This window comes from Abrus precatorius, unplaced genomic scaffold (genome assembly GCF_003935025.1).
Source record: "Abrus precatorius isolate BTA unplaced genomic scaffold, Abrus_2018 Scaffold4, whole genome shotgun sequence".
NCBI classification, from domain to species: Eukaryota; Viridiplantae; Streptophyta; class Magnoliopsida; order Fabales; family Fabaceae; genus Abrus; species Abrus precatorius.
In genome coordinates this window covers 7,719,564-7,744,953 of record NW_020874384.1, presented here as the reverse complement: position 1 = coordinate 7,744,953, position 25,390 = coordinate 7,719,564, and the positions used below count along the sequence as shown (strand labels likewise).

General features: G+C 32.4%; 2 protein-coding genes across 2 annotated transcripts; both read left to right on the top strand.

Annotated features, from left to right (window-relative positions):
- The first annotated feature begins 8,939 nt into the window (after nucleotides 1–8,939).
- On the top strand, nucleotides 8,940–13,448 carry LOC113865702 (growth-regulating factor 4-like). Its single transcript, XM_027500425.1, has 4 exons — nucleotides 8,940–9,313; nucleotides 9,956–10,310; nucleotides 12,825–13,231; nucleotides 13,312–13,448. The coding sequence occupies exons 1-4, from the start codon at nucleotides 9,106–9,108 to the stop codon at nucleotides 13,317–13,319; spliced, it is 978 nt and encodes a 325-aa protein (XP_027356226.1). The 5' UTR covers nucleotides 8,940–9,105; the 3' UTR covers nucleotides 13,320–13,448.
- A 2,692-nt stretch (nucleotides 13,449–16,140) lies between these two features.
- Nucleotides 16,141–18,900, top strand: LOC113866059 (probable disease resistance protein RXW24L). The gene is made up of 2 exons (XM_027500949.1): nucleotides 16,141–16,721; nucleotides 17,100–18,900. The coding sequence occupies exons 1-2, from the start codon at nucleotides 16,141–16,143 to the stop codon at nucleotides 18,898–18,900; spliced, it is 2,382 nt and encodes a 793-aa protein (XP_027356750.1).
- Nucleotides 18,901–25,390: the final 6,490 nt, after the last annotated feature.

The window sequence follows — 25,390 nt, the reverse complement described above, 5'->3', positions numbered from 1 at the left end:
ACATGAACAGTATCTTTATGGTGTTTTGATCCATTTATAGATGATAGCTTATCGAAGACGTAATTTTAATGACTTAAACTGTGCCATAAGACCCAGAGTTTAGCAGCAACCGTATGGACAAGTGATTGGCCTAATTAAAAAATCAAAATAATATAATTTAAATGGAAAATAATATATATATATATATATAATATTAAATTTTAACTAAAATAAATAATTAATTTTATTAATATTTAATTTTTTATACTTGTTAAAATTAGATGTGAAAATTTTTAAAATTTATTTAATTGGATAAGTTAACCTTCGCACTTGTCAATGTCAATTTTATTTTATTTTACAATTTTTTTTATTTTCAATGGTGAAAAATGTTGAATAAATGTTAGAGTAAAGTATCGATACCTGTAAAATTTATTCATGATAAATAAGGTAAATTTATCCATAATAAATAGAGTATTTATTCATTATATGAGTATGAGTATGGATAAAAACTCACAAATTTTAATGATGATGTGTGAGGATATGGATATTTAAGTACTTACTTCGCTCCATACTCGTATATATATATATATATATACTTGAACTTTATTTTATAATTATCTATTAAATTTTGTATTATTATATTATTTATGTGAAGTTATATAAGATTAATATAAAAATATATTTAATAATAAAGTAAATCAAAAAATTTATTTTGATTTATATTTTTAATAAAAAAATTATTTACTATTTTATATCATTTAATTATTACATAATTAATATGAGATTGACTTTTTTTAAAATATTATTTATATATGATACACATAAAATATTTTTTATATAAATATTTTTGTTAATAAAATCATATTGATGTTTAAATTATAAAGTGAATGATAAATAATAAATATATTATCAATATTTTATAAATTTTACAATCATCTACTATTACTGTAAACTTATTATTTATTAATAATGTTTAAATTTTATTTTTTATATTTTAATTGAAAATAATATTTTTCTATGCAACATATGTATTACAAGTACAACTATAATATATTGAATCTAAATAATATTATTTTTACTATTTATTCACATTCAAATAAGTTTTTGAAAAGATATAAATATAAAAAATTAATGTTAATTTTTATTTGTTAATTTTTTTCAGATAAAAAAGTATAATTTTTTAATATACACGTATATTTCTTTATTATAAATTTTATTGTAATTATTTATCTTTTATTCAAATTCTTTCTTTTAAAATTTATATACATTATAAATATTTAATTCACTAAAATAATTTTTCAAAAATTTATATTTTTGATAAAATACTTTTGTATAGTATATGAGTTAAAAAATACTAGTATTAATATATATATATATATATATATATATTATATTATTTTAATTAAATCTATTATTTTTCTTACAATTTCAAATTCAAAAGTTAAAAAAAATATTTTATGTATCCACTTTCTGTTGTTAGTATTGAACTTATTTACTCTAACTCTATTCTCATTCTCAATGTCTATCTCACTAAAACTTAACAATTATGAAACGTTATTCATTAGAATTAGTTGTCAATGCCGTCACAAAAAGTTATTAAGTGATACTACACGAAGGAACAACCATTGTACAGATCTATTTCGTTGTCGCTCTGACATTACCAATCAATCAAATCTCACACAAGATAGGATTATCACTGACAAATAACTTGTGTGTTTAGTTTTGCTTATTGTTTCTAAGAATTTTAGTTTAGAAAATTATTGTATTAAGATACATTTAATATTTATGATCTTTGAATATTTGTTTGTTATCTATGTTTGTACCTTTGTCGGCAACTATATATTGAATTTTTGCATTATTATGCTACTTATGTGAAGTTATATAAACATATTTTTCTTTATAAATATTTTTTTCTCAAACAAGTGCGGGTAATGAGTACAAGACAGGTATGCGAGTACACAGAGGGTACGGGTACGAGAATCAATGTTCATACCCACGCGGGTATGGGGCCGAGTACGAATATTTTTTTAAAACGCGGTTATGGGAATGGGTACTGTAGTACCCTACCCATTGTCATCCCTATTCTTAGGTTGAAGATAGTTATTTAGAGAAAAAAAAACCCTCCCATTATAGTTATTTAGAGAATAAAAAAATACACTCAATTTCGATTGACTTGAACCTTGTTGAATAAAAGTTAGTAAAAAAATAAAAATAAATCATACTCATTGTTGACTATTAAATGTGAGTTCATAATAGTTATTTAAAAGGAAAAATTAATAATTTGTTTATTTACATTTTTTAATAAATTATTTTTTTACAAACTAAAAATATATAAATTTTTATTTTAGTTTTTGATCTTGTTTTAGTTCCTAAGATAGATAGGATTAAGCATTATAAATTTTGAATTATTTGAAATTGCACTTTAGTCTTTGATTTTTTGGACATTTTATTTTTTAATTAGATACTAACAAAATGCTAATATTACATTAAATATTGAGAATACTAATGAATCATGTTAAATACTTGAAAGTAGTCTCTTTGAATAAGTAGTGGTAAAAGTGAAAGTTTTTTCTTACTCTCACAAAAAACTCTAAAATTTATCCTTAAATCAATTTGTTTAATTAATCTACCTAAATGAAAAAATATCTTTATAGTTGCATATGTTAATCTTAAATATTTACACAATTTAATATTTTTATAAAGTATAAAATTAATTAATACAATTATTAGTTTGAAAATTCTTATTAATTAAATTAATATTATAAAATTTTATAAAAAAAAGTACTTGTATTATTTTATTTTAATGGATCATATGTTTTTAAAATATAAATAAATATTAAATTTTAAATAATATATTTATAAATATCTAAATTATGTAAAATTTAATATAAATAATTATAAAAAAATATAAAAGTTCATTGTTTAGATTAGTCACACTTATATTGTATAAAATTATTAAGCAATATTAATATTTAAATTTAACACTTGATGTTAATAAATATTTATTAACTTCGTTGACATAAAATATCAAACTTAAACACTTGTATAACTTGATAACTTTTTACTAATTGTTAAATTAATCAATATAACTATTATGTTAAAAGTTTTTAACAAATATATTATTTTTATAAAATTTATATAAAAATAAAACAAATGATTACTTTATCATATTATTTTATTTGAATATATAATATATTTTTAAAATATAATATTAATTTTTGGATAACAAACTGACAATGTTTAAAATATGTGGAAGTTAATATATATAATCATAAAGATAATATAAAATAATTTAAATGTTATATTCATTGATCAAACATGTTAGGTAAAATTATTGTATGATGTAAGTATTCAAATATGACACATTATAATTACAAGGAAAAGACTAATGTGAAGATTGCTTTGGAAACTCGAAGAAGAAAGGAGTCAATGAGTCTATTTCGAGGGGTAAGAACATTTCACATTTTTTGCATAGTGAAACCTCTAATTGTCAAAATTTTTGGGACTTTGTTTGTGAAGCTTCCTAACTAGCATCACAGCAAAGCTCCATGCAGAAAGATGGTGACACTAAAAAGTTAGAATCAGACAGTTCGGGTTTGGGGGTTCAGTGGGGGGTAGAAGCTATGGAAATGGGATTGGAGAAACGGTTATGAAGTCTGGAAAAAGAATTTGGGGTTGGTCATGTATGACAATAAACTTGAAGTGCCTGAGGTTATATGATGTGGAAGTAATCGATATTTTAGAGGAGAACGAGGGTTGTACAATAAAGACAAGATCTTTCAATATTAGGGTCTAGGTGGACCTATTAAAAAGAAGAGAGTTGTCGAGTTGGTCCAACAGGAGGGGCTAGATTTTGTTGCGATTTAGGAGACCAAAATAGAAATTTGTGATAGAAGCCTGTGTCAATAGTTATAGGGGGATCCGAAATTTGATTGAGTGTCATGGCCAGCTGTGGATAGAAGTGGTGAAGTTCTTTCTTTATGAAATTATGCAAAAGGTATGTTACTTTACTCCTTTTTGTGGGCAAGGATTTGCTAGAGTATGTTTGGAATGGAGTGTGCAGTGGGTGAAATATAAAATTATCAATGTCTATTTTCCCCATTGTTTAATTGAGAAGCATAAGTTGTGGGATGATTTGCTTATCAAAACGAGGATTTGGTAGAAAGTTATGATGTGTTGTTGGTGATTTTAATGTTATCTACACGTAGTAAGGAAGAGCAAAAGAGTGGAGTTTCATAGGCAGAGACAAAGGAGATGGAGGAGTTTAAAAATTTTATAGTAGATGGAACTCATTGATTTGCCTCTGGTAGAGGGGGGAGGTCCACGTGGATTAGAAGTGATGGTAGTGTTATGAGCAGATTAGATAAAGTTCTTACCCATGAAGACTAGTGACAAATGTAGGGTGAGGAACTTGTACAAGTGATACTAAGAGATGTGTCAGATCATAGTCCGATTATTCTGAAACACGGGATGGTGGAGTAGGGCCCTAAACCATTTAAATCCAATAATTGTTGGTTGGGGCATAGGTCTTGAGTATAAGAAAAGTGACTTACATGTGATCTTAATAATAATATAAGAAAGCTTATAAGTGACTTACATGACTTAGATATGAAAAGTGAGAATTAGGGTCTTGAGTAAGAGGAAGTAAGGTGTCAGAAGGAATTAGTGGCAAAGTTGCATTGAAAAAATGAAATAAAAATATTTATGGTGATCTTGATAATAATACAAGAAGGCTTACAAGTGACTTACTTGACTTAGATACGGAAAGTGAGAGTCAGGGTCTTGAGCAAGAGGAAGTAAGGTGTCAAGAGGAACTAGTGGCGAAGATGTGGAAGGAAAGAAGGCAAAAACAACGCTTCTTGGCACAAAAGACAAGAAAGAAGTAAGGGGTGGAAAGAGATTTTAATACAAGTTATTTTCATGCTTGTATTAAAGGTAGGTGGAATTGAAATCAAATTCTATCACTATATATAGAGGGTGGGTGGTTAAAGGATGTAACATAAATTATTCTTATTTTAAAGATCATTTTGCAAGCAAGAGTGGAAGAGACTTACCTTGGAATATTAATATGTCAATTATTAGGGAGGGTAAGAGTCAAGTTTTGGAAGCGCTATTTTCCATAGGTGAAGTGAGTAATATGATCATGGGTTGTGATGAGAATAAAAGCCTAAGTTCGAATGAATTTAAGTTTACTTTCTTTAAAAATTTTTGGGGTTTGCTTAAAGAGAAGGTAATGCAAATACTGTCAGAGTTTTATCATAATTCAAGTATTCCATAGGGTGTATTGTCATACTTTGTGTAATGATGAGTCTCTATTTTTATTATCAAGCATGCATACACAATTAAATCAATGATACAAATAAGAAAATACTACAAATCATCATATAACAAGATTATCAATTATTTAACTTGTTCTATTTTATGTCTATTAATACTTAAAACTTTCATCTCACACTTTCACTGTCCCTGGAATCCCTCGAGGTCTTCCTTAGCATAGATAGTTCCTGGATAGTCGCAGCTACACGGATACGTATGTCAACCTGACCCTTTTTAACAAAAGCATGGTTAGGAGTATCAGTAAGAAAATGAGTGTGAGGCTTGTGGTGTTTCTACTCTCATATGTTTTGTGCAACTCAAGAAGAGCATCCACTACCCAATGTACCTCTGAACTATCCATACTCATCCTTATCGTATTCCTTTCTCATTTCATTTCTTTTTTCATATTTCCTATCTCATTTCTCTATTTTATTCTAGTTCATTAGTACTTCATACATCAATTAATTATTGTCGAGAGTAGGTCACTCTCAGACTCAGTCCATAACATACGTGCATATACACACAAAATAAGAACTATACACATCATCAAACACCACACACATGCTTCACACATAACAAAAACATGTTCTCATCCTACATATACTTAAAAATCAAATATTTCATCACAACATTTTCATGAACACAAATACACCACTTTCTTAGTAACAAGATAGAGCTCTCCTTACCTTAAAAGACAAATTTGGTGAAGAAAATGAGAAAAGGATAGTTCACGGACTAAGATAGTTCTACACCTTACAGAAAAGAGTATTCTTTGAGTAAAGATGAAACAGAGAAGATAGAAGTAAAAACGAGAAGTTCAAGCTCTGATGTAGTTTCAAAGTTTTTAAAACTTTTTTTCTATAATAGGAAAGAGAGAGTTCAGATAAAATGATAGAAGAATGTGAGTTTTGAAATGAAATGAAATTTCCATACTGAAAATCTTTTAAATACCCGTCAGCCCTGCGCGCTCTCGCTTGAGCGAGGAACAACTCGCTTGAAGATGGGAGATAATCCAAGGAGACATGGGGCTTGAACTAGGATACTCAAAATTCTTAGAGGTAAACTTGCATCTTGAAAATATAAGTTTATCTCTTTGGTGGCCAGGTTACTTTGATAAATGAGGTGCTTAATAGTATACCTTTGCACTATCTATCATTTTGAAAATTTTCAAATGTTGTACTTAAGGAGTTTATAAGCACACAATAGAATTTTTTGTGGAGTGGAGTTAAGGATAAATACAAAATTTAATGGGTCAAATGGTCATTAATTTACAAACTAAAGAAGGAGGGAGATTTGCGGGATGAAGGATTTGAGAATATTTAATTGCAATTTGTGGGATAAATGAGTGTAGTAGGGCCTATCAAATCTCGACTTTATGTGGGCTACTATTTTATGTGTGAGGTATGAACCATTTATTAATATTCTAAAGTCTGATTTTGTGGATGTACAAGCCTCTTGGTGGTGGAAGGATTTGTTTTAGGTATGCAACAAGTAGGTGGATGGTTTGATGCGTGTACTGTTAGACAAATTGATATAGGAAATGCAACTCGATTTTGAATAGAAAAGTGGTCTAAGACAAGATTGATGGAGGTGTTTCCTTGTTTATTCTCTGTTGTTGGTGAATAGAAATTCTTTAGTAACAGACAATGATTAAAAAGTTAGAGATGAAATGGCGCAAACCATTATTATGTGTTTCTTTTTATTATTTTGTTGTATTTAAATTTTATTATGCACCTCTTAATATTTATTAGAACAAATAGTAAAAAAAATACCAGCAAGAACCTACACGTGGAATAGATCCAAGATAAGCACAAGAAACTTAAAATCAACACTCAAAAAGTCAAAATGATTAAAGTTGGGGCAAAAATATATTCTGTAAATTGTATTGTCTATTGACTTCGAGTGTTTTGATTTAAATTTAAGTAAAATTTAATATAAATGTTAGGATAAAATATATTTCAACCATATATTTTTTAATTAAAAAGTGTATAAATTAATATTTGAACGATAAACTAAATCATTGTGTATTTATAAGTTTAGGCAGCCTTGCAAAACCCCCTTCAAACCTGCATAAACTTGAGATTTTTGTTTTCATATGCGAGGAAGCTATGGTGCAACATGGCTTGAACATGTTCGCATTTTACCTTCATGTTCTGTATTGTGTTTTGTAACATTAGGGAGACCACAAAAGGCAGAAACTAGTCATATTAGATGACTTATTTTCATCCCCTGTCGCCTCTTTGGCAAATACATGTAAAGGCAATGTACATTTCTTGATGAATGGTATCAGTGGATGTTGTAGGATCTGTTTGTAAAGCATGTCCCTTCCAAGACAACTGAAGCCAAACACACAAACACAAAGAACGATAAAGGGGCTAAGTTCAATTCAATAGAGGGTCTACAGGTGTGGTCCATGAATGATGAAGTATGGGTTACCAACCAATGAAATTTGAATAATTAAACCATCCTTGACCATGAGTTATGGAAAGTTAGTTGAGTTCGTCCGTTGGTTCACTCATTCATCCACGATAATACAGTGCCTGCAGCTACAGTTACAGGGTACATAGGCAATGATACAAAACCGAGAAGCCTAAAACTGGAATTGCACGCATTTGCGTTGTTGTGGACCACATTTTGGTCATTTACGATTTTGTTTTTGCCAATCTCAATAACTATGAGCCCCACATCGAATGTTACCTGCATTCCGGCAACTAGTGGATGGTTTCCTTCAGCGGTGGCCAATTCAAAAATATCTCTGTCACTTGGTGCTTTGGGCCACTGGGCCCAGCGTTACTCCAGCCCATCACGTGTTGTTGCTGTCCGTTAAAGGGTAGCATAATAAAGTAGAGCATCCGAGTAAATGAAAGCAAGCCTTAAAAAATGAGGAAAATATTACTCTCTTCCTCTTTTTTAATATTTTATTTTTGTTTGAGAATATTTATTATTTTAAAAATTTAGGATTTAGGAATTTTTCCAACAATATTTTTTCTTAATATCTTGTTTAAATATTTAAATAGTTTCATAATCATATTTTAAATCTTTTAATACAAATAAATTTACCCTAGAGAATTAATTTTTTTGCTAATTCAAAGAGAATTATTTTATTATAATAATATGTGTAATTAATATTTTTTAAAAGAATATATTCCTTAAAAATAAATAATATAAAATAAAGAAAATATACTTTATAAAAGATAGTGATTTAATTATTCACTTTAATTTTATATTTTAATTAATAAAATACTAAATCACAGGAAATGTGACAGATGCTGTGCAAAATATCATTATTTCATTACTTTCTATAAATTTACAATTTTTTATTTTTTAAAATTAATTTCACCAATTCATATAAAGTTTGTGCAATTTATTTTACCATATAGAAACATTGTTTCAATTTAATTCATTTAATGCTATTATCTATTTATTTTTCAAATATTAATGAATTTAAAAAAAAATACTATTTATTAAATATTTATAAAAAGATAGTCAAACACACAAACATGAAGAAGTCATATAAAGTCGTAACTAACTAAATAAATAAATACTCCTAAGAGATGAAATTAGAAGCAGTGAATACTTAGGGATGTGTTGAACATTGAATGCCGGTTTACTTTAACTTGAGCATCGCCATCCAGACACAATCCAGACGGCATTGTGTCACAAAGAAAGAAACAGAGGAAACCGAAATGTTCCGACAAAGTTCGATCTGAGTGTGATCTTATGTCTTGGGTCTGACTATGTTTGATTTTGATGGTGAAGAAGAGTGTTGTATGATTGGTAGGACTAAGAGTAGTACAAGTAGTGGAAAACATGAATAGCAGTGGTGGAGGGATGATGATGGGTTTCAGTAATAGTTATAGCAGGTCACCTTTCACAGTGTCTCAGTGGCAGGAACTGGAGCACCAAGCTTTGATCTTCAAGTACATGGTTGCGGGTCTTCCTGTGCCTCCTGATCTTGTGCTTCCCATTCAGAAGAGCTTCGACTCTATTTCACCGGGATTTTTTCACCATCCCACTTGTGAGTTCTCAAATCCCCTCGATTTCTTTTCTTTCTGCCTTTCTATTTCTGTGTATTAGGAAATAGGAACTAGTTTTAGTAATGTTTACCTATTTCCTAAATATTAAGTATTTTTTGCTCCCCCCTGTAGCCGCTAGTAAAGATGACATTTTTGGTAAAGTAACAGCAATGCTTTTCTTTCAACCCTAAAGAGTGCTTATTGATAAAATCCTTTGTCACTGAAAGAACCAATGAGCCTATGGTAGGGATATGTGAAGCTTGTTGGATGTATTGTCAAGAGAATTTATCTCTCCATTTTTTGAGGGTTTTCTTTTAATTTTCTGCAATTAAAAACACTATCTAAATGGATTTGCAATCATTTTCTGCATATTTTCATGCAGATTTGGTTTTGCCTTTGTGGTTGAGATTATTGAGAGAGACATAGATTTGTAATTTTTCCTTTTCTCTAGCTTTCTATGCTTAATAGTATTGCTGTTCAGTTCTGAACTTTTTAATCCATTGGCTATGTATACTTTTCTTTTGCCTTTATTGTGGCCTAATGAATGTATGTCTCTTCTCGTATTCGTTAAGGCCTGAGGTGTGTTTGGAATGTTAGTGGTAAAGTAGCTGTGGTGCTTAACTAACTTTGCATGTAATTTTCAGTGAGTTATTGTTCCTTTTATGGGAAGAAGGTGGACCCAGAGCCAGGACGATGCAGGAGGACTGATGGGAAAAAGTGGAGGTGCTCCAAGGAAGCCTACCCAGACTCCAAGTACTGCGAGCGCCACATGCACCGTGGCCGCAACCGTTCAAGAAAGCCTGTGGAATCACAAACTATGACACAGTCATCTTCAACTGTGACATCACTGACTGTCACTGGTGCCAGCAGTGGAACGGGAAGCTTCCAGAATCTTCCCACAAATGCCTTTGGTAATCTCCAGGGTACTGATTCTGGAACTGACCATTCCAATTATCACCTAGATTCCATTCCCTATGGGATTCCAAATAAAGAATACAGGTATAAAAATCCTTATTTTGCACCAGTTGTTTGCTTGGAATTTGGAAAATACTTCTGCTTCTAAAAATAGAACAGAAAATCTATCTTTAAATAAGAATGAAGTTACATTGCTTGGCATATTTAATGGAATTGCATTTACTTCTTGATGTTCTTGAGTTTTAATATTTTCATCTGAATTTGCTGCAAAATTTTCCCCTTAATTACTGTGAGGATAAATTTCTGTTATGTGGATAGTGAGAATGCTATGCAACGCAGAAGTATCTACATCTTTTTTTATGTTGTAAAAAGAAAGAATAGAGCTGTTGGCTACCTTGCTTTGCTTCGGCCTCTGTATTTTTTCAATGTTGAAGGGGTGGGGAATTCTAGTCCTTCATTAAATCCCAAACTCTTGTTTTGTTTATGTCTGGTTGCTGTTTTACGTTCTTGTTTCTAGTGTTGGGTGATGCTCTGATATGTGAGATAGGAACTAGAACTAGGTGACCTTAATGAATCATAATCGTCTCCAAATTACAGCTTGTTGGGTACTTTGACAAGATGTGAGAAAAGAGATGATCCTTTAATTGCATTCTGTTTTTCGTTTTTTTGTGTTGATTTATTCCTGAAATGTGAATTGCACCGTGAAGCTTTTTTTTTAGTGAAATGTTGAGAAACATTTTAGCATGCTAATAATGTGCTCTGCCATCCATCTCCAATATCTGTCACATGGGGATGATGAGAAAGGTGCACACTGACTTTATGGCTTCTAATTTTCCTTTGGATAGAAAGGTTGCATTTCCTTCAATACTTGTTTGGGTATCTGGCACTTTTTCTTCATGCACTGTTAAATATAGCTGTGAATTTTGTTCTGTGCCATAATGCCATATTTGGCTATTTTTTGCCAAAATAGGCCAAATTTTGAAACAATTTACCAAAATAGGATATCTAAGAAACATATTTCTTGTCTCAGGTTGTTTGTCATGTCACTCTAAGTATGGCACTTATAAAAAGAGAAAAACAAGTATGCAGGTGCAATACTTAATTTTAATAATAAAAAAAAAGTATTGCGTCTGCAGGAGGCTATACTAACTCTACACAGGTGCATCAAAAACAAAAAATAATAGCTTATTTTTTAAGAAATCTCTCACAAAACAAGTCAAAATATGTAACCATATATTCAAAATGAAGCTTTTATAGCCCTAAAGGTGAGGCCTTTGGGGAACCTAGAATGACCCAAAATAGTGAAAACTCATACAAAGCTTTGTGAGGGAAATTGGAGAAAGACCCATGAAGGTGGAGAAGGGGAAGAAGGTAAAAGAATTGGAAACTTTACATGAATTGTTTGATGGGTATGGTTGTAAACAAGGGGAAGAAAATGATATAAATGGAAGGGATAGAGGAGGAGTCGAAGAGTGCCCAAGAAAGTTCAAACAGTGGGACAGAGAAAGCTAGCTGTTGGCATGATGAGAAGATGAAGGCTTAGCGTGCGCCACAAAATTGAGCAGCAGTTGTAGTAGGCGTGGGAAGAGGGAGGAGAGAGAAAAGTTTGAGACTTTATTTGATGATTGGTGTCTGGTTTTCAAAAAGGTGTATCATAATTTTAGAAAGTGAACCGTGGACTAAGGGGTTTATAAGCTATTATTTTTGGCGCATACGCAAAGTTAGTATTGCCTTAGCAGGAGGTGATACTTATTTTTTTTATTAAAAAATTCAGTATCGCATTCTACAAGTGCGATACTTAGAGTGATGTGGCAAAAAGAAACACTAGATAGAGAATATGTTTCTTAGATATAAAAAATTCAGTATCGCATCCTACAAGTGCGATACTTAGAGTGATGTGGCAAAAAGAAACACTAGATAGAGAATATGTTTCTTAGATATCCTATTTTGGTAAATTGTTCCTAAATTTGCTTTATTTTGGCAAAAAAACCCACCATATTACTTTGTTCTTTTATGATGAGCTGCAGATTATAATTATAAGACAAAAAAATTATATTCCTCAGAATATTTATATGACATTACAGTTAAATATCAAATTGATAAAGCTCTGCTGACAGGTTTGTGGGGGAAACGGGACAAAAGAAAAGCCTTAGAATTTATTCTAACTTTTGACTATAGCGGTCTATCCAAAATTGTTTGGGATACTCCAGTCACTGATTGACATCAGAGATGTCATAGCACTCTTGAGAAGTTTGAACTTTAATGCATCATTGCTTTCACCACATATATTCCAATGTGGCGAGTTTATTCTAAATAATGAAACCTCAAAAGCTTTAATTTCATTCAATAACAGTACATTTGTAGCTAGGATAGCATTGTTGACCTTGTTTAGTTTACTGCTTCTTGCCTACTTCAATTTTTTTTATTGTTGATGTCATATAATCATCATCGTGATTGTTTGATTTGTACTATGAATCTTGCCAATAAGGCACTTTGTTCCATTTTAGTGACAAAGTTCATTAAATATGACTCTAGAATGTTAGCAATGTCGTTATTCCTTACCCTTGAACTGTGGGTAATTTTACTTGAATTTAACAGGTATCTTCAAGGACTTAAATCTGAGGGTGGTGAACATAGCATCTTTTCTGAAGCTTCAGGAAGCAACAAGGTTCTCCAAATGGAGTCACAGCTGGAAAGCACATGGCCCTTGATGTCAACAAGTATTGCCTCTTTCTCTACATCAAAATCAAGTAGTAATTCCATGTTGCAGAGTGATTATCCCCAGCATTCATTTTTATCCAGTGAATATGGGTCAGGAGAACATGTGAAGCAGGAGGGCCAGTCTCTTCGACCTTTCTTTAACGAATGGCCTAATAGCAGAGAGTCATGGTCTGGTCTGGAAGATGAGAGATCCAACCAAACAGCCTTCTCCACAACTCAACTCTCGATATCCATTCCTATGTCATCTTCTGACTTCTCTGCAACAAACTCTCAATCTCCACATGGTGAGAATGAGATTCAATTCAGGTAAAGTTTCAGCTTGTAAACATCAATTAGCTGAATCCTGTAATTATACTTTTTGCAGATAACTAAGAGCAGTCCTTCAGGATTTTCAGTGGAATTTTATGGAGGACCAAACAAGTCTAGCAGGATATTTGTGGTGGAATGTTTGTGTATTTTCATTCAAGCTGAGCTGTGTACAACTTTACAGAACAATCTACTTATCTGGTGGGGTGGGTATTTGTAGAACCTCGGAACATTCTTGGTTTTGTATCTAATGAATGAACATAAATACTTTGTCCTGATTTCATTTGTGCTGAATAAAGTTACTGGTTTTGTTCATGAATTATTGCACCCCTTAGGCTTTTTCGTTGATTTGGGTGGGTATAGGTGAAACGCGGAAACTCCTTTTTTTTACACACTGCATTATAGGGACACAATGTATCAGAAAGAACACAAGGATAGGAACAAACGTGACGGACGATATTTCATCCTGGATACAATTGTAAGCAAAAATATCATTTTGGAGGAAGGGCAAAGGTTTGGAAGACGTTACTTGCAGTTGCGGAACTATAAATTCCTTTATACATAAAGGGATTCCCTTCCCATAAAGGTTGTGTGAGAATTTCCTAAGAGGCCTTTTATTTCAATCAAGAAATTTAGGAAACTTCGAAGACGCAAACAAAAAGATATGGGTAATCCAGAAGTGGAAGATGCAACTGCAACTGAATTATATGGTTGTCGCAGAGTCAATGCAAAAATAGAAATAAAAATAAAATAAACGAACTGGACTACACTAGCGGAAGGTGCAACGAAATACCAACTCAAAAAGTCAGTTTCTAAGCATATCCCTGTAATAATCATCGATACCGTGGTTTCTTTTGTTTTAGAACACTTGTCCAAGCTGGTTCCTAAAACCTAAAAGAGCAAGAAGGAGATGGAACAAAAAGTGGTTAAACAAATCAGAGATGTCGCCCAGGCCACGAGGATGTCATTGAGACATTGGTTGCCAAAGTCACCATGCACCAAAGGAGAAGGATGCTCAATGGCATTGCCAAGGACATAGCACTTTAATAATACGGAGAAGCTATGACTCTCCTCCAAAAGTAAAATTCTCCCTAAATATATACTCAATTTTTGTAGCAGACTTCTCCAATAAATTAAGATACTAAATTTTTTAGTCCAAACTACACTGCGTCGTTGTGCACTTGTGCTCTCTTCCTTGAATAGGCGTTGATTTTCTTGAGTTTTGGTCCCCCCATCATGACACTGCATTTAGTCCTTGGACTAATACTGTGTGTCAGAAATTTTCTTGATAGGATAGGACATTTTTCACGAGATTTTTGTGGCTAAACTCTGATAATTGATGGTTTGACGCATGATTTATGCTGACGGCTAAGACAAACCTTGTAAATATTTGCTTACCTGCATGGTCTAATCATGTAGGTCTTTGGCCTCGTTGGAGTATCCGTGCCTAATGTGGCACTGATAGCTGGGGTATTTGTTCGTGTTGGAGTATTGTGATCGAGGTGATTTTGGCACTACGGTGCCTGTCCAATGTTGAGAGGGTGCACTAAATTTCGTGACCGCAATCGGTTATCTATGGTGGGATTAGATTTCACCATTTGGCTTCAATTGTTGGATCGACCTTGAATTAATTTGCGTAACTTTTTAAGTATATTAATTATTTGAGAAATGTTAGCAATACACTCCCAGTTTAATACACTTTTTTTTATAATATCAATGACAAAAATTCAAATCATCATTTTTTTTATATAGTACATTTGTGATAAGTGTGTGACATTTTATCTATATCAATTAAAATAACGTTAGTAATATACTTTTTATAATACACTTTTATCATTGAATAAAATTTAATTATAAAAATTATATTAGTCTCACTTTTAAATTAATATTTCTTTTTCATACTTTTTAAATTTTTAATAAATTTTAGCCAACTGTAAAAAAATATGTTGCTAGCATTTTTGTATTAATTATTTTTTTTCTCTTAATATAATCAATCAAGTTGTGTCATAAATTTCACTAAATATATAAATTTTGCATCAACCAGCTCCCTTAATAAATTAAGAGACTAAACTTTTTAGTTCAAACCAATTTTTTCTTAAAATTTATTCGTTTTAAACTTAAGTAGTTAAAGTTCAAAAATACATAAAAAAAGTCAACAATAAATCCTATAGCGTTACTTGAGAATTTCCTAAGAAACCATATTTTTTAATCAAAGAATTTAGGAAACTTCGAAGACAAAAAAAAAAAAAAAAGGTATAGATAAGGCAAACTAGCAGAAGGTGCAACTGAGCTTTATGGTTGACGCAGAGTCAATGCAAAAAAGGGTATACAGAAGACCTGCCCACACTAGCGGAAGGTGCAAGGAATGTGTGGGTGAGTGTTTTAGCAGCAGTGCTAAATTACGTCTAAGATGGGGGTTTATATCAGTATTCCCATCTTATATCAGTATTTTTTTTGTTTTAAAATATTTTTTAAAAATTATTTTATGTATAAAAGAATTTAAGTAATAATAATATAGTAAAAAATAACATAAAATAAAAATAAAATATTTTAACACCCAAAAATACTGGCCGTATGATGTAGACATCCAAAGTGGTGTTAAAATAACATTTATGATGTTTTAGTGTGATTATTTCTTTGAAGCTTCCTTGCTATTTTCGATTCCATCCTATGTGATTGCCGGCTCCAATCCAAAAATTAATAAATAATAACATTTTATTAATAAAATATAATATTTATATTATTATATAGTTTTTAATGCATTACATTTTAAGGTAAAAAAAAAACTCTCATGGCTTTACCAATGATCCCTCCTCACTATCACCAACCCTAAACGCCAGTTTCTAAGCACAAATCCATTCACACACACACACACATCCCTGCAGCAATGGCTGATAGCGTGGTTTCCTTTGTTTTAGAACACTTGTCCCAGCTGGTGGCACAAGAAGCAAGTTTGCTGTGTGGCGTAGAGGACAGAATCAAGTCCCTCCACATCGAGCTCGAAATGATCAACGCGTTTCTCAAAACCTCAAATAGCAAGACGGAGATGGAACAAAAAGTGGTCAACCAAATCAGAGATGTTGCCCACGTAGCTGAGGATGTCATCGACACATTTGTTTCCAAAGTCGCCATGCACCAAAGGAGAAGCATGGTGGGGAGGATGCTCCACGGCGTTGACCACTCAAGGTTGCTCCGCAATGTAGCCCAGAAAGTAGACAAGATAAAAAACACCATCAACCAGATATGCGAGAACAAGACCAAATACAACGACTTCCAAGAGAGTGATCAAACCATAAGAGAAGAAGAGAAGGAAAGGGCACTTTCATTGCACAAGCGAAGAAGAAAAGTGGAAGAGGAAGATGTAGTGGGTTTTGTTCACGACTCTAAGGTAATCATCAAGCGCCTTGTGCAAGGTGGTTCGCGACGTAACGTTGTCTCCATCATTGGCATGGGAGGGTTGGGCAAGACCACTCTTGCTCGAAAGGTCTATAACAGCAACGAGGTAAAACGATTCTTTAGTTGTCGCGCGTGGGTTTATGTCTCAAATGAGTGTAGAGCTAGGGAGCTTTTGCTTGGCCTTATAAAGCATTTCATGCCTGAAAATGAGTATAAAAGCAACAAGAAGGGTAAGAGACACCCTCGAGACATTTCTAGTTTGAGTGAGGATGAGCTAAAGGAAATGGTGAGAGAATGCTTGAAGAGGAAAAAGTATTTGCTTGTCCTCGATGACTTGTGGAAAAAGCAAGATTGGGATGAGATACAAGAGGCTTTTCCTGATGAAAATCGAGGCAGCAGAATATTGATCACTAGTCGTTTGAAAGAGGTGGCCTCACACACTGGCCATGATCCTCCTTATTGCCTCCGATTTCTTAGTGAAGAAGAAAGTTGGGAGCTCTTCTGCAAGAAAGTTTTTAAGGGAGAAGAGTACCCTTTTGAACTAGAGCCTCTAGGCAAACAGATAGTTCAAAGTTGTCGTGGTTTGCCACTCTCAATTGTTGTATTGGCAGGGCTACTAGCCAACAAGGAAAAGTCATACAGAGAATGGTCCAAAGTGGTTGGCCATGTCAACTGGTATCTTACACAGGACGAGACCCAAGTCAAAGACATAGTTCTCAAACTCAGCTACGACAACTTGCCAAGAAGATTAAAGCCATGCTTCTTGTATCTTTCGATATTCCCTGAAGACTTTGAAATCCCTGTTAGGCCACTGCTGGAAAGGTGGGTGGCTGAAGGATTTATACAAGAAACTGGAAGTAGAGATCTTGATGATGTTGCGGAAGACTACTTGTATGAGCTCATTGATCGTAGTTTGATCCAAGTAGCACGAGTGAAGACTAGTGGAGGTGTCAAAACATGTCGCATCCACGACCTTCTACGGGATCTTTGCATATCTGAGAGCAAAGAAGACAAGGGTTTTGAAGTTTGCACGGATAATAACATTCTAATTTCAACAAAACCTCGTAGACTGTCCATCCACTGTAGCATGGATCACTACATTTCTTCAAGCAACAACGACCATTCGTGTGTCCGTTCTTTGGTCTGCTTTGGCTCATTCCATTATTTTACACCTAGGGAAAGAAAATGGCTTTTCAAAGGCTTCACATTGGTTCGAGTATTCGATCTTGGAATGAACTGCTGCAGAAGTATCCCTTCCAACTTAGGGGACTTAATCCACTTAAGGTACTTGAGAATAGACTCAAAGTTTGTTAGAATCATTCCAGCTTCTATACTTAACCTTCGGAATCTGCAAACTTTAGACTTGGGAAATTGGATATTACGTATCCCGATTTCTTTCCCTTGTGAAATGTGGAAGCTTAAGCATTTAAGGCATTTGTATACAAATGGGCCCATCATCTTAAGTGGGCGTTGTTCAGGATCAGATGAAGTTATGTGGAATCTCCAAACCATCTCTGCTATTAGACTCAACCAAAAAGCAGCGTCTTTGATAGAGAAAGGAAGGCTCCCCAATCTTAAAAATTTGGGGTTACAAATCTCCTCAAACCACAAGGTTAAATTGTCCAAACTATTGCAAAGCTTACAACAGTTAGGACATCTGAGTAAGCTTAAGATTAGCCTTCAAGCGAAGGATTTGACAAGTTCAGATCCTTCACAACATGGTAGCATGGAACGGGATACCGGTTTTAAGCCGCAGGAACTGTTACAAAGCCTAAAGTTGTTGAGTCAATTGACAACATTAAAAATTTCCAATGTCTTTGATCTTCCTACGTGTGCAGTTGCATTTCCTCCAAACATCACCAAATTAACATTAATAGGTATTACTTACATGAACGATGACGGGATGCATGTTTTGGGAAATCTCACCAAGCTCCGAATTTTGAAACTATCTGGAGGAGTATTTGGATTTTGGGATTCCTTTGACCTTAATTGCGATGCTGGCATGTTTCCACAACTACAATTGTTTCAAATGAGAAAGTTGGAAGTCCGAAATTGGAGATTATCCAATGATGCAATGCCATGCCTCCAAAGCCTAGTCATCGATGAGTGTGATAGTTTGTATGATCTTCCCATTGAACTCTGTTCTTTAACTGCCTTAAGAAAAGTGAAGGTTACTCGACCTTCAGAAGCAATGACTCGTCTACTTCGAAATTTGGAACACAACAATGGAACGGAGATTGTGATTCACTAAGCTAACTAGTTTAATAACTTGTAATAACTTGTAAGATATTATTTTAGTTATGAACGTTATTTTATTATAGAATGATTTACCTCGTAAGATATTATTTTAGCTCTTATTTTGTTAATTTAGAAAAATAGTTGTTCTTATTTATCTGTTTATTTGAAAATTTAAAACAACATCGTTATTTTTTTTATCAGTATATAGAGTAAAATAATAAATTTAACAATTAATTCTTACAGTATTTTTTTTAAAACTCTTTTCTTTCTAGGTAAATAGTAACGAAGTTAGAATAATATTCAATATGTTCATAAAATGAGTAAAAAAATAATTAAAATTTGCATAATTAAATAGTCACACTTTATTTTATATTTCTCACATTATCTCACTAATAATTTAGGTAAAACTTACGGTACATTGACTGTTAAGAAGTAATTTAATGTTCTCCCTAAAATTATGAATTAATTTTATATTTAAAATATTTTAAAAAATATATTTACTTATTTTAAATGTATTTATGCATTGTTATTAAATGATCTTTTAATTTAAAATTTATTTTTTTAAGAACCTTTCTATAATAAATAAATATTAAAAAATTTCTTTCAATAAAATAAATTATAAATTAATTAAAATAATAATATTACTTTCCTCCTCAAACTTAGGAGTACGAAAGGAAATACCATTCATTTAATAACCGCTAGCACAGAAAAAATAATATGTGATGTGAGTGAAAAAAAAAACTGTTAATGTGATTAATAATTTAAAAAATATATTAATTATAATAAATATTAAAATTCTATTAAAAATACAAAAAATAAATAACAGTTTGAGATTGAAAACACGAAAATTTAAAACATTCTCGTTAAAGTACCACATTCTCATTAGTTGATACTAAATATAATAAAAAAAGATTACGATAAAAGAATAATATAAAAAATAAGTTTAATCTTAAATTATACTACGAATATATATTATGAATTTATAAAATTTTAATTTGTGTTATTCTCTATTCTTTGACAAGGAGGAGATATATTTCATGAAAAAAAGTGATTGTTTAAATTTAATTTTGATATATTATTAATATTTTTTTATATTATCAATTAATTAAAAATATTTTAATTTCAATATATTACTACTGTAATCGTTTCAAGTAATTAGAATATACAATAAATATAATTTTAAACTAATTATTAAAAGTTAATAATTATTAATAATATAACAATAACAATACTTAAATAGTAATGTAAAACATTTTTATACTATCCGTATCTTTTAATTAAAACCTTTTTAAATAGCTGTAAATATGTTTTTTAAAATAATTATGACAATTTATGATTAAAGAAATCTTAATTAGGCACTCTTTAACGTATTTTTTTAACATACTTTTATTTATTAATTAAAAATTATTAAAAATATGAGTTTTAAGTCTTAATTCAATATTTTTATGCATATTTAATTTTATGACTTAATTATGTTTTTGATCCCTATAAATATGAGTTATTTTGTTATTAGTCCTTGCAGATATCTTTGTTAGCCTAAAGTTGGTAATTTAGGAATTGATTCCTGACATTAACCCTTCTTCTGTTAAATGTTGAGCTTCAATCATTATCCATATGGTATGCCATGTTAATTTTTTAAATTTTATTATTATTTAAAATTAATATTTACAAATAAATTCTTAATTATATTTTTTATATTTGCAAATAAATCTCATTCTCTTTTCTCTTTTTTATTTTCTTACCCCTTCTCTCCCTCTTCACTTTCCGTAACCGCTCCACCCTAATCCCAACCCTTTTTTCCTCCCCACGCCTCATCACTACCTCCATCTAGGGATTTAAATAAAACACTAAGTTAATATGAAAACTAACTTCCCAGTAGAAAGAAACCCATCAATGGAGGAGGATACAACAATTCACTCAAATCTAACAAAGAAGAAAAGGAAAAGCATTGACTCATCCCTCAAATCCTTCGCTCTTGATTACAACTTTTCCGTCTTTCACCCCAACTTTTAGTACACATAATCCTCATGCACACCATCCTTCAACAGAGGCCTACTCACTCCCGACTTCAGGTGCTTTACCATACCCTTGAAGTAAATCTCATTGTACCCTAAATTCGAGTTAGAGGACCGTTCTATGGAGAGGAGCACATCAGTGTAGGAGGGGCTCTTGGGTTGTAAGGACATCCATAGGCACATAACAATAAGGGCCAAGAGGCCTATAAATTGCAATAGCCATATGTAGGGATTCTTAACTTCACACATCCTCTACCAAAAATTTCTTACATTTGAGACAACTGCATTAATTGCAAGTCATTGCATTTAAAGAATGGCAAAAAGGTTGATATTTTGAATAGAAAGATGGCTAACGGGATATGAATATACGAAGTAGACGCATGTTGTATTTGGGGAGGATGAAGAATAACAGAAATAATGGAACGGTGAGCGCTTGAGATATTGTTGGGGACATTGGAATTGGTGCGACATTTCGCTCAATTTGCCACTTCACACCACAGAATGTGGGAGGGACTGAGGAAGGAACCATAGAACGTTTTTGGAATTGGATCAATAATCTGAATTTTTTGAGTATGCGTAAAGGATCCATGGAGAAAGATATAGAAAACTTATTTCTAATCGTAACTAAATCTTTCATTTTTTTTGTATTGTAGAGATTGAAACAAAATAGCTGTTAAACGATTTTTTTAGTTTACTAGAGACATCAACATATTTTTTTAGCTCTACGGAAATTTTATTCTTTTCCTAAAGATTCTCTCAAATAGAAATAGAGAACAAAATAACTAGAAAAAAAAAAAAACACACACACAGATTGTTATAATACTCCTATTCTATAGGGATCATCTAAAAAGCAAGGTGTTTCACATGTATTTCTACAAAACAAAAAGGTTGACATAGATGTTATGGGTCAATTTTTTTTTTCATGTCTTCCATCTCTTAATTTCTTCCATAAAGGAGCCGAATGAAACAAATGTTTCACGTTCGACTTTGAATTAGAGACGTTAAATCATAACGATGAATCAACGTCGACTATAACCCCTAGCCTTCCAAGCTAACGATGCGGGTTAGATTCCCGCTACCCACTTATATCCTATCTCTCTATTTATTCTATTCGAATCTAATCTTTTTTCTATTCTAGAATGAATCTAAATTTCTTAGTTAATTTGTCACTAAAAAATATTTATAGTTTTTTTGAGTCGGAAGAAGGGGATTTTGTCCTTTTCTTGCTAATTTGTTGACTAAGTGGAGAAACTGTGATATATGTCCCATATCAAGGGTTGAATAATAAGAGGGACTACGTTGGATGGATATGGGTACGATACAGGTACGGGGATATGCTACTTTTTCAAAAACTAGGGTACGAGTACCACTACTAAAAAGTCTGTATATACAGACAGATTTTTAAATCATTACAGATGATTTTTGAAATTATAGAAGGATTTAGAGACGGACATAAACCGTTTGTGATATCGTTGTCGGTAAAGAATTACAGACGGATTTCAAAATTCATCTATAAATTACAGACGGAAACAGCTGTCTGTAACTTACAGACAAAAAAATCTACAGACGGAAAAATCCGTTTATGAGTTACAGACGAAAAAATCCGTCTGTAATATATTTTACTATTATTAGTATTTTTTATTTATATAGATAGTTATTTCTGATTGTTCTTGATTATCACAATTTATAAACATAATAACAACTATAAATTAGGCATATAAACATTTAAAAATGATTTATAAAATATAAAATTTAAATGTTATTACAAAGGAAGACAAAAGCATCCAAATAAATACATTTAAAAATAAAATACAAGTATTCATCATGAATAATCTATATGATCATCAACCGAAGGAGCATCATCATCAGTAGATGAGGAGTCGGAAGAGGAATGATGCATGGAGGTGAAAACTGGTGATGCTGGAGCTGGTAGAGGAGGAGGAAGAGGTGTGGAGATGCTTGCTCTCATGAACTCAAAATAAGCATGCATTTGCTGCATCTGCATATGCTGTTGCTTCATCTGCTGCTGAACCTCCCTTTGCATTCTCGATGCCACCTTCTTTTCTATCTTCTTCTCCATTTTCTTTGCCCACTTCTTCTTCTATGTACTTTCCTTGCTCTTCCACATCTCCTCATCCTGCTTCTGGAGTTCTTCATTGAGGGCATGGACCTGAGTGCGGACCATGTCCTCCACTTCCTCAGGTGCAAGAGAAGGGGTATCTCCAGTGACAGATGCAGGGGACATGGAGTCTGCAAAGCGGCCCCCCATGCCATAAATGTGACCTTTATAAAGGCTACCCACTATCTGTGACCACATAGCATCCCCATCTAGTGACTCTGGATTCTGAGAAAATGTCTCCTCAAGCCTTTGAACATAATCATCCTATAGTTCAGTTCAGATAATTAGATATTAGTTTGGAGAACTATTTAATAAATCACTAATAATAACATATAGTATCAATATATTAATGACTTACATATGTGGCCTGAGATCGTGTATCAACCCACAGATTTTTGTCTTGCCTGCGAGTGTGTGTCTCCTTAAACAACTCTCCAATTGTAGGTGGCCTTTTCAACGACTTCTCCTTCAATTCGAAATAAATCACAATCTCAAATATGAAATTATAGATAGAGTAATTGAATTTTAAAATCACATACTAAGTTCGCCTTAGTGCCAGCCAAAGTCGTAGACCCACCAATATACAGTGACCTCCTTATTAGATTCCCTGTTTGTCTTGTTCTTTACGGAGAGACTTTTGAACTCATCCGTACCCCAATAGAAGGGTCTTGACGAGCCTCAGTGTACATCTATCTTAGTCGCTTTGTAGTGCGACTCTTCCAGGATTTGAAAATCATCTTTTCATCTTGGGGAGAATAGAGAAGTTGCTCTACAAAAACACAATTCCATTAGAGAAGGTACAAACAGTCATATGTAATTACACTTAGTTAAAATTAATACACTATTATTACCTTCCAATCTTTGAACCATTTCATCTTTGTATCTTTCGGCACCTTTGCAAAACTTGTGTAAGGCGCATCAAACATCTTCTTAATCGTATCTGTGACCTGGTGGAGACCTTTCTGTGGTGGTATCCAACTGATAACACAATAAAATAAAACATCAGGACTAACATTCACATAAAATACTCAATGTTTGGCATATTTTGAAGGAAACTTACCAAGTGGACCCATCCCATCTCAAAGTTTGTAGCGATCTCCATGATGCCTGGGTCTGTGATGACTGCTGCCCACTTACAGCTGGGACAGTAGTGGATCCCTCTCTTGTGCCCTATGTAGTAAGTGACTGTATAGCCTGTGTAGTAGACAGTGCAGAGTGTGAAGCTCGCTATACTGGAGAGGGAGGAGCAATATACCTTGGATTGGGCACCATGATAATTTCCTCCTACCCCCTAACTTGGGAAGTCTGCACTATAGCTAGTGTGGAGGTCGAAGTGGGAGTCCTGGGTGAAGAAGTGTTGCCACGATCAGGACGCTGAGTAACACCCTTTTTACCTTTACCTGTCATATCTGAATCAAATACAATATATGTTTAGTGACAAATACTATAATCGCTATAAAATATAATTAATATTTGTGATAACACAATAAATAATCATGGAAACATATTAAATTGACAAACTTACTTAATTTACCTCATTTACTCTGATAGTTCAAGACTACCTTCATCATCAGTCGATGAAAGTTCAACCATAAATCTTTCCTCCTTATCTTCAGTTATGTCATCCAATTCATTATTTCTCAAAACTTGGGTAGGAGGGTCAATTATTTCAATTTCATTCAAAGGAGAAGATAAATTTGGAGGGACAACAGTGTTTATCACTACACGTGAAGGGATTGAGTCATCAATTTGATATGTATCTTCATCATGTAGTTCATCATTTTCAATTTGACCCCTTGGTTTAGTTTTATTACAATCCTCCAACTTTTATTATATTTTCCAGGGTAAGATAAGAAATATACTTGTCTTGCATTTTGTGCAATGATGAAGGGGTCAAAGCTTCTATATCTTTTGGTATGGTTAATCTAAATTATATTGTAATGGTTATGTTTACGTGTCTCTGTTGGGCATGTTGGATAAAATCATTCGCACTTAAATAAAACAATCCTTTTTATGGTTTCACCAGCATATTCAAGCTCAACTATTTCATAAAGTTTTCCATATCAATCACAGTCACCATCACTTGAATTCCCTCTCACACTAACTCCACTATTATCTGTTTTTCTCCCTTTACATGATTTAATGGTATGGAATTTATACCCATGAACAAAGTAAATTGGCCAACAATATGCTTTATTTTTTGGACCTCGGGATAAGTTATATAGGTCAAGATCTGTGATACCATTACTAGGATCACGCACCTACACATACCATTAAATATGTCAATTGATTGAATACAGAATAATATTCAAAATTCGATAAACTAAAATGTTAGGAAAATTTCATGACGTACATAACTTTTGAACCGT

Bases quoted from the DNA above. Each gene is read 5' to 3' on its own strand.
- LOC113866059 (XM_027500949.1), top strand. From the start codon at position 16,141: ATGGCTGATAGCGTGGTTTCCTTTGTTTTAGAACACTTGTCCCAGCTG. The intron at 16,722-17,099 runs CACTCTTGCTCG...CACTGGCCATGA, and splicing joins ATGGGAGGGTTGGGCAAGAC to TCCTCCTTATTGCCTCCGAT.
- LOC113865702 (XM_027500425.1), top strand. From the start codon at position 9,106: ATGAATAGCAGTGGTGGAGGGATGATGATGGGTTTCAGTAATAGTTAT. The intron at 9,314-9,955 runs GTGAGTTCTCAA...TGTAATTTTCAG, and splicing joins ATTTTTTCACCATCCCACTT to TGAGTTATTGTTCCTTTTAT. The intron at 10,311-12,824 runs GTATAAAAATCC...TGAATTTAACAG, and splicing joins ATTCCAAATAAAGAATACAG to GTATCTTCAAGGACTTAAAT.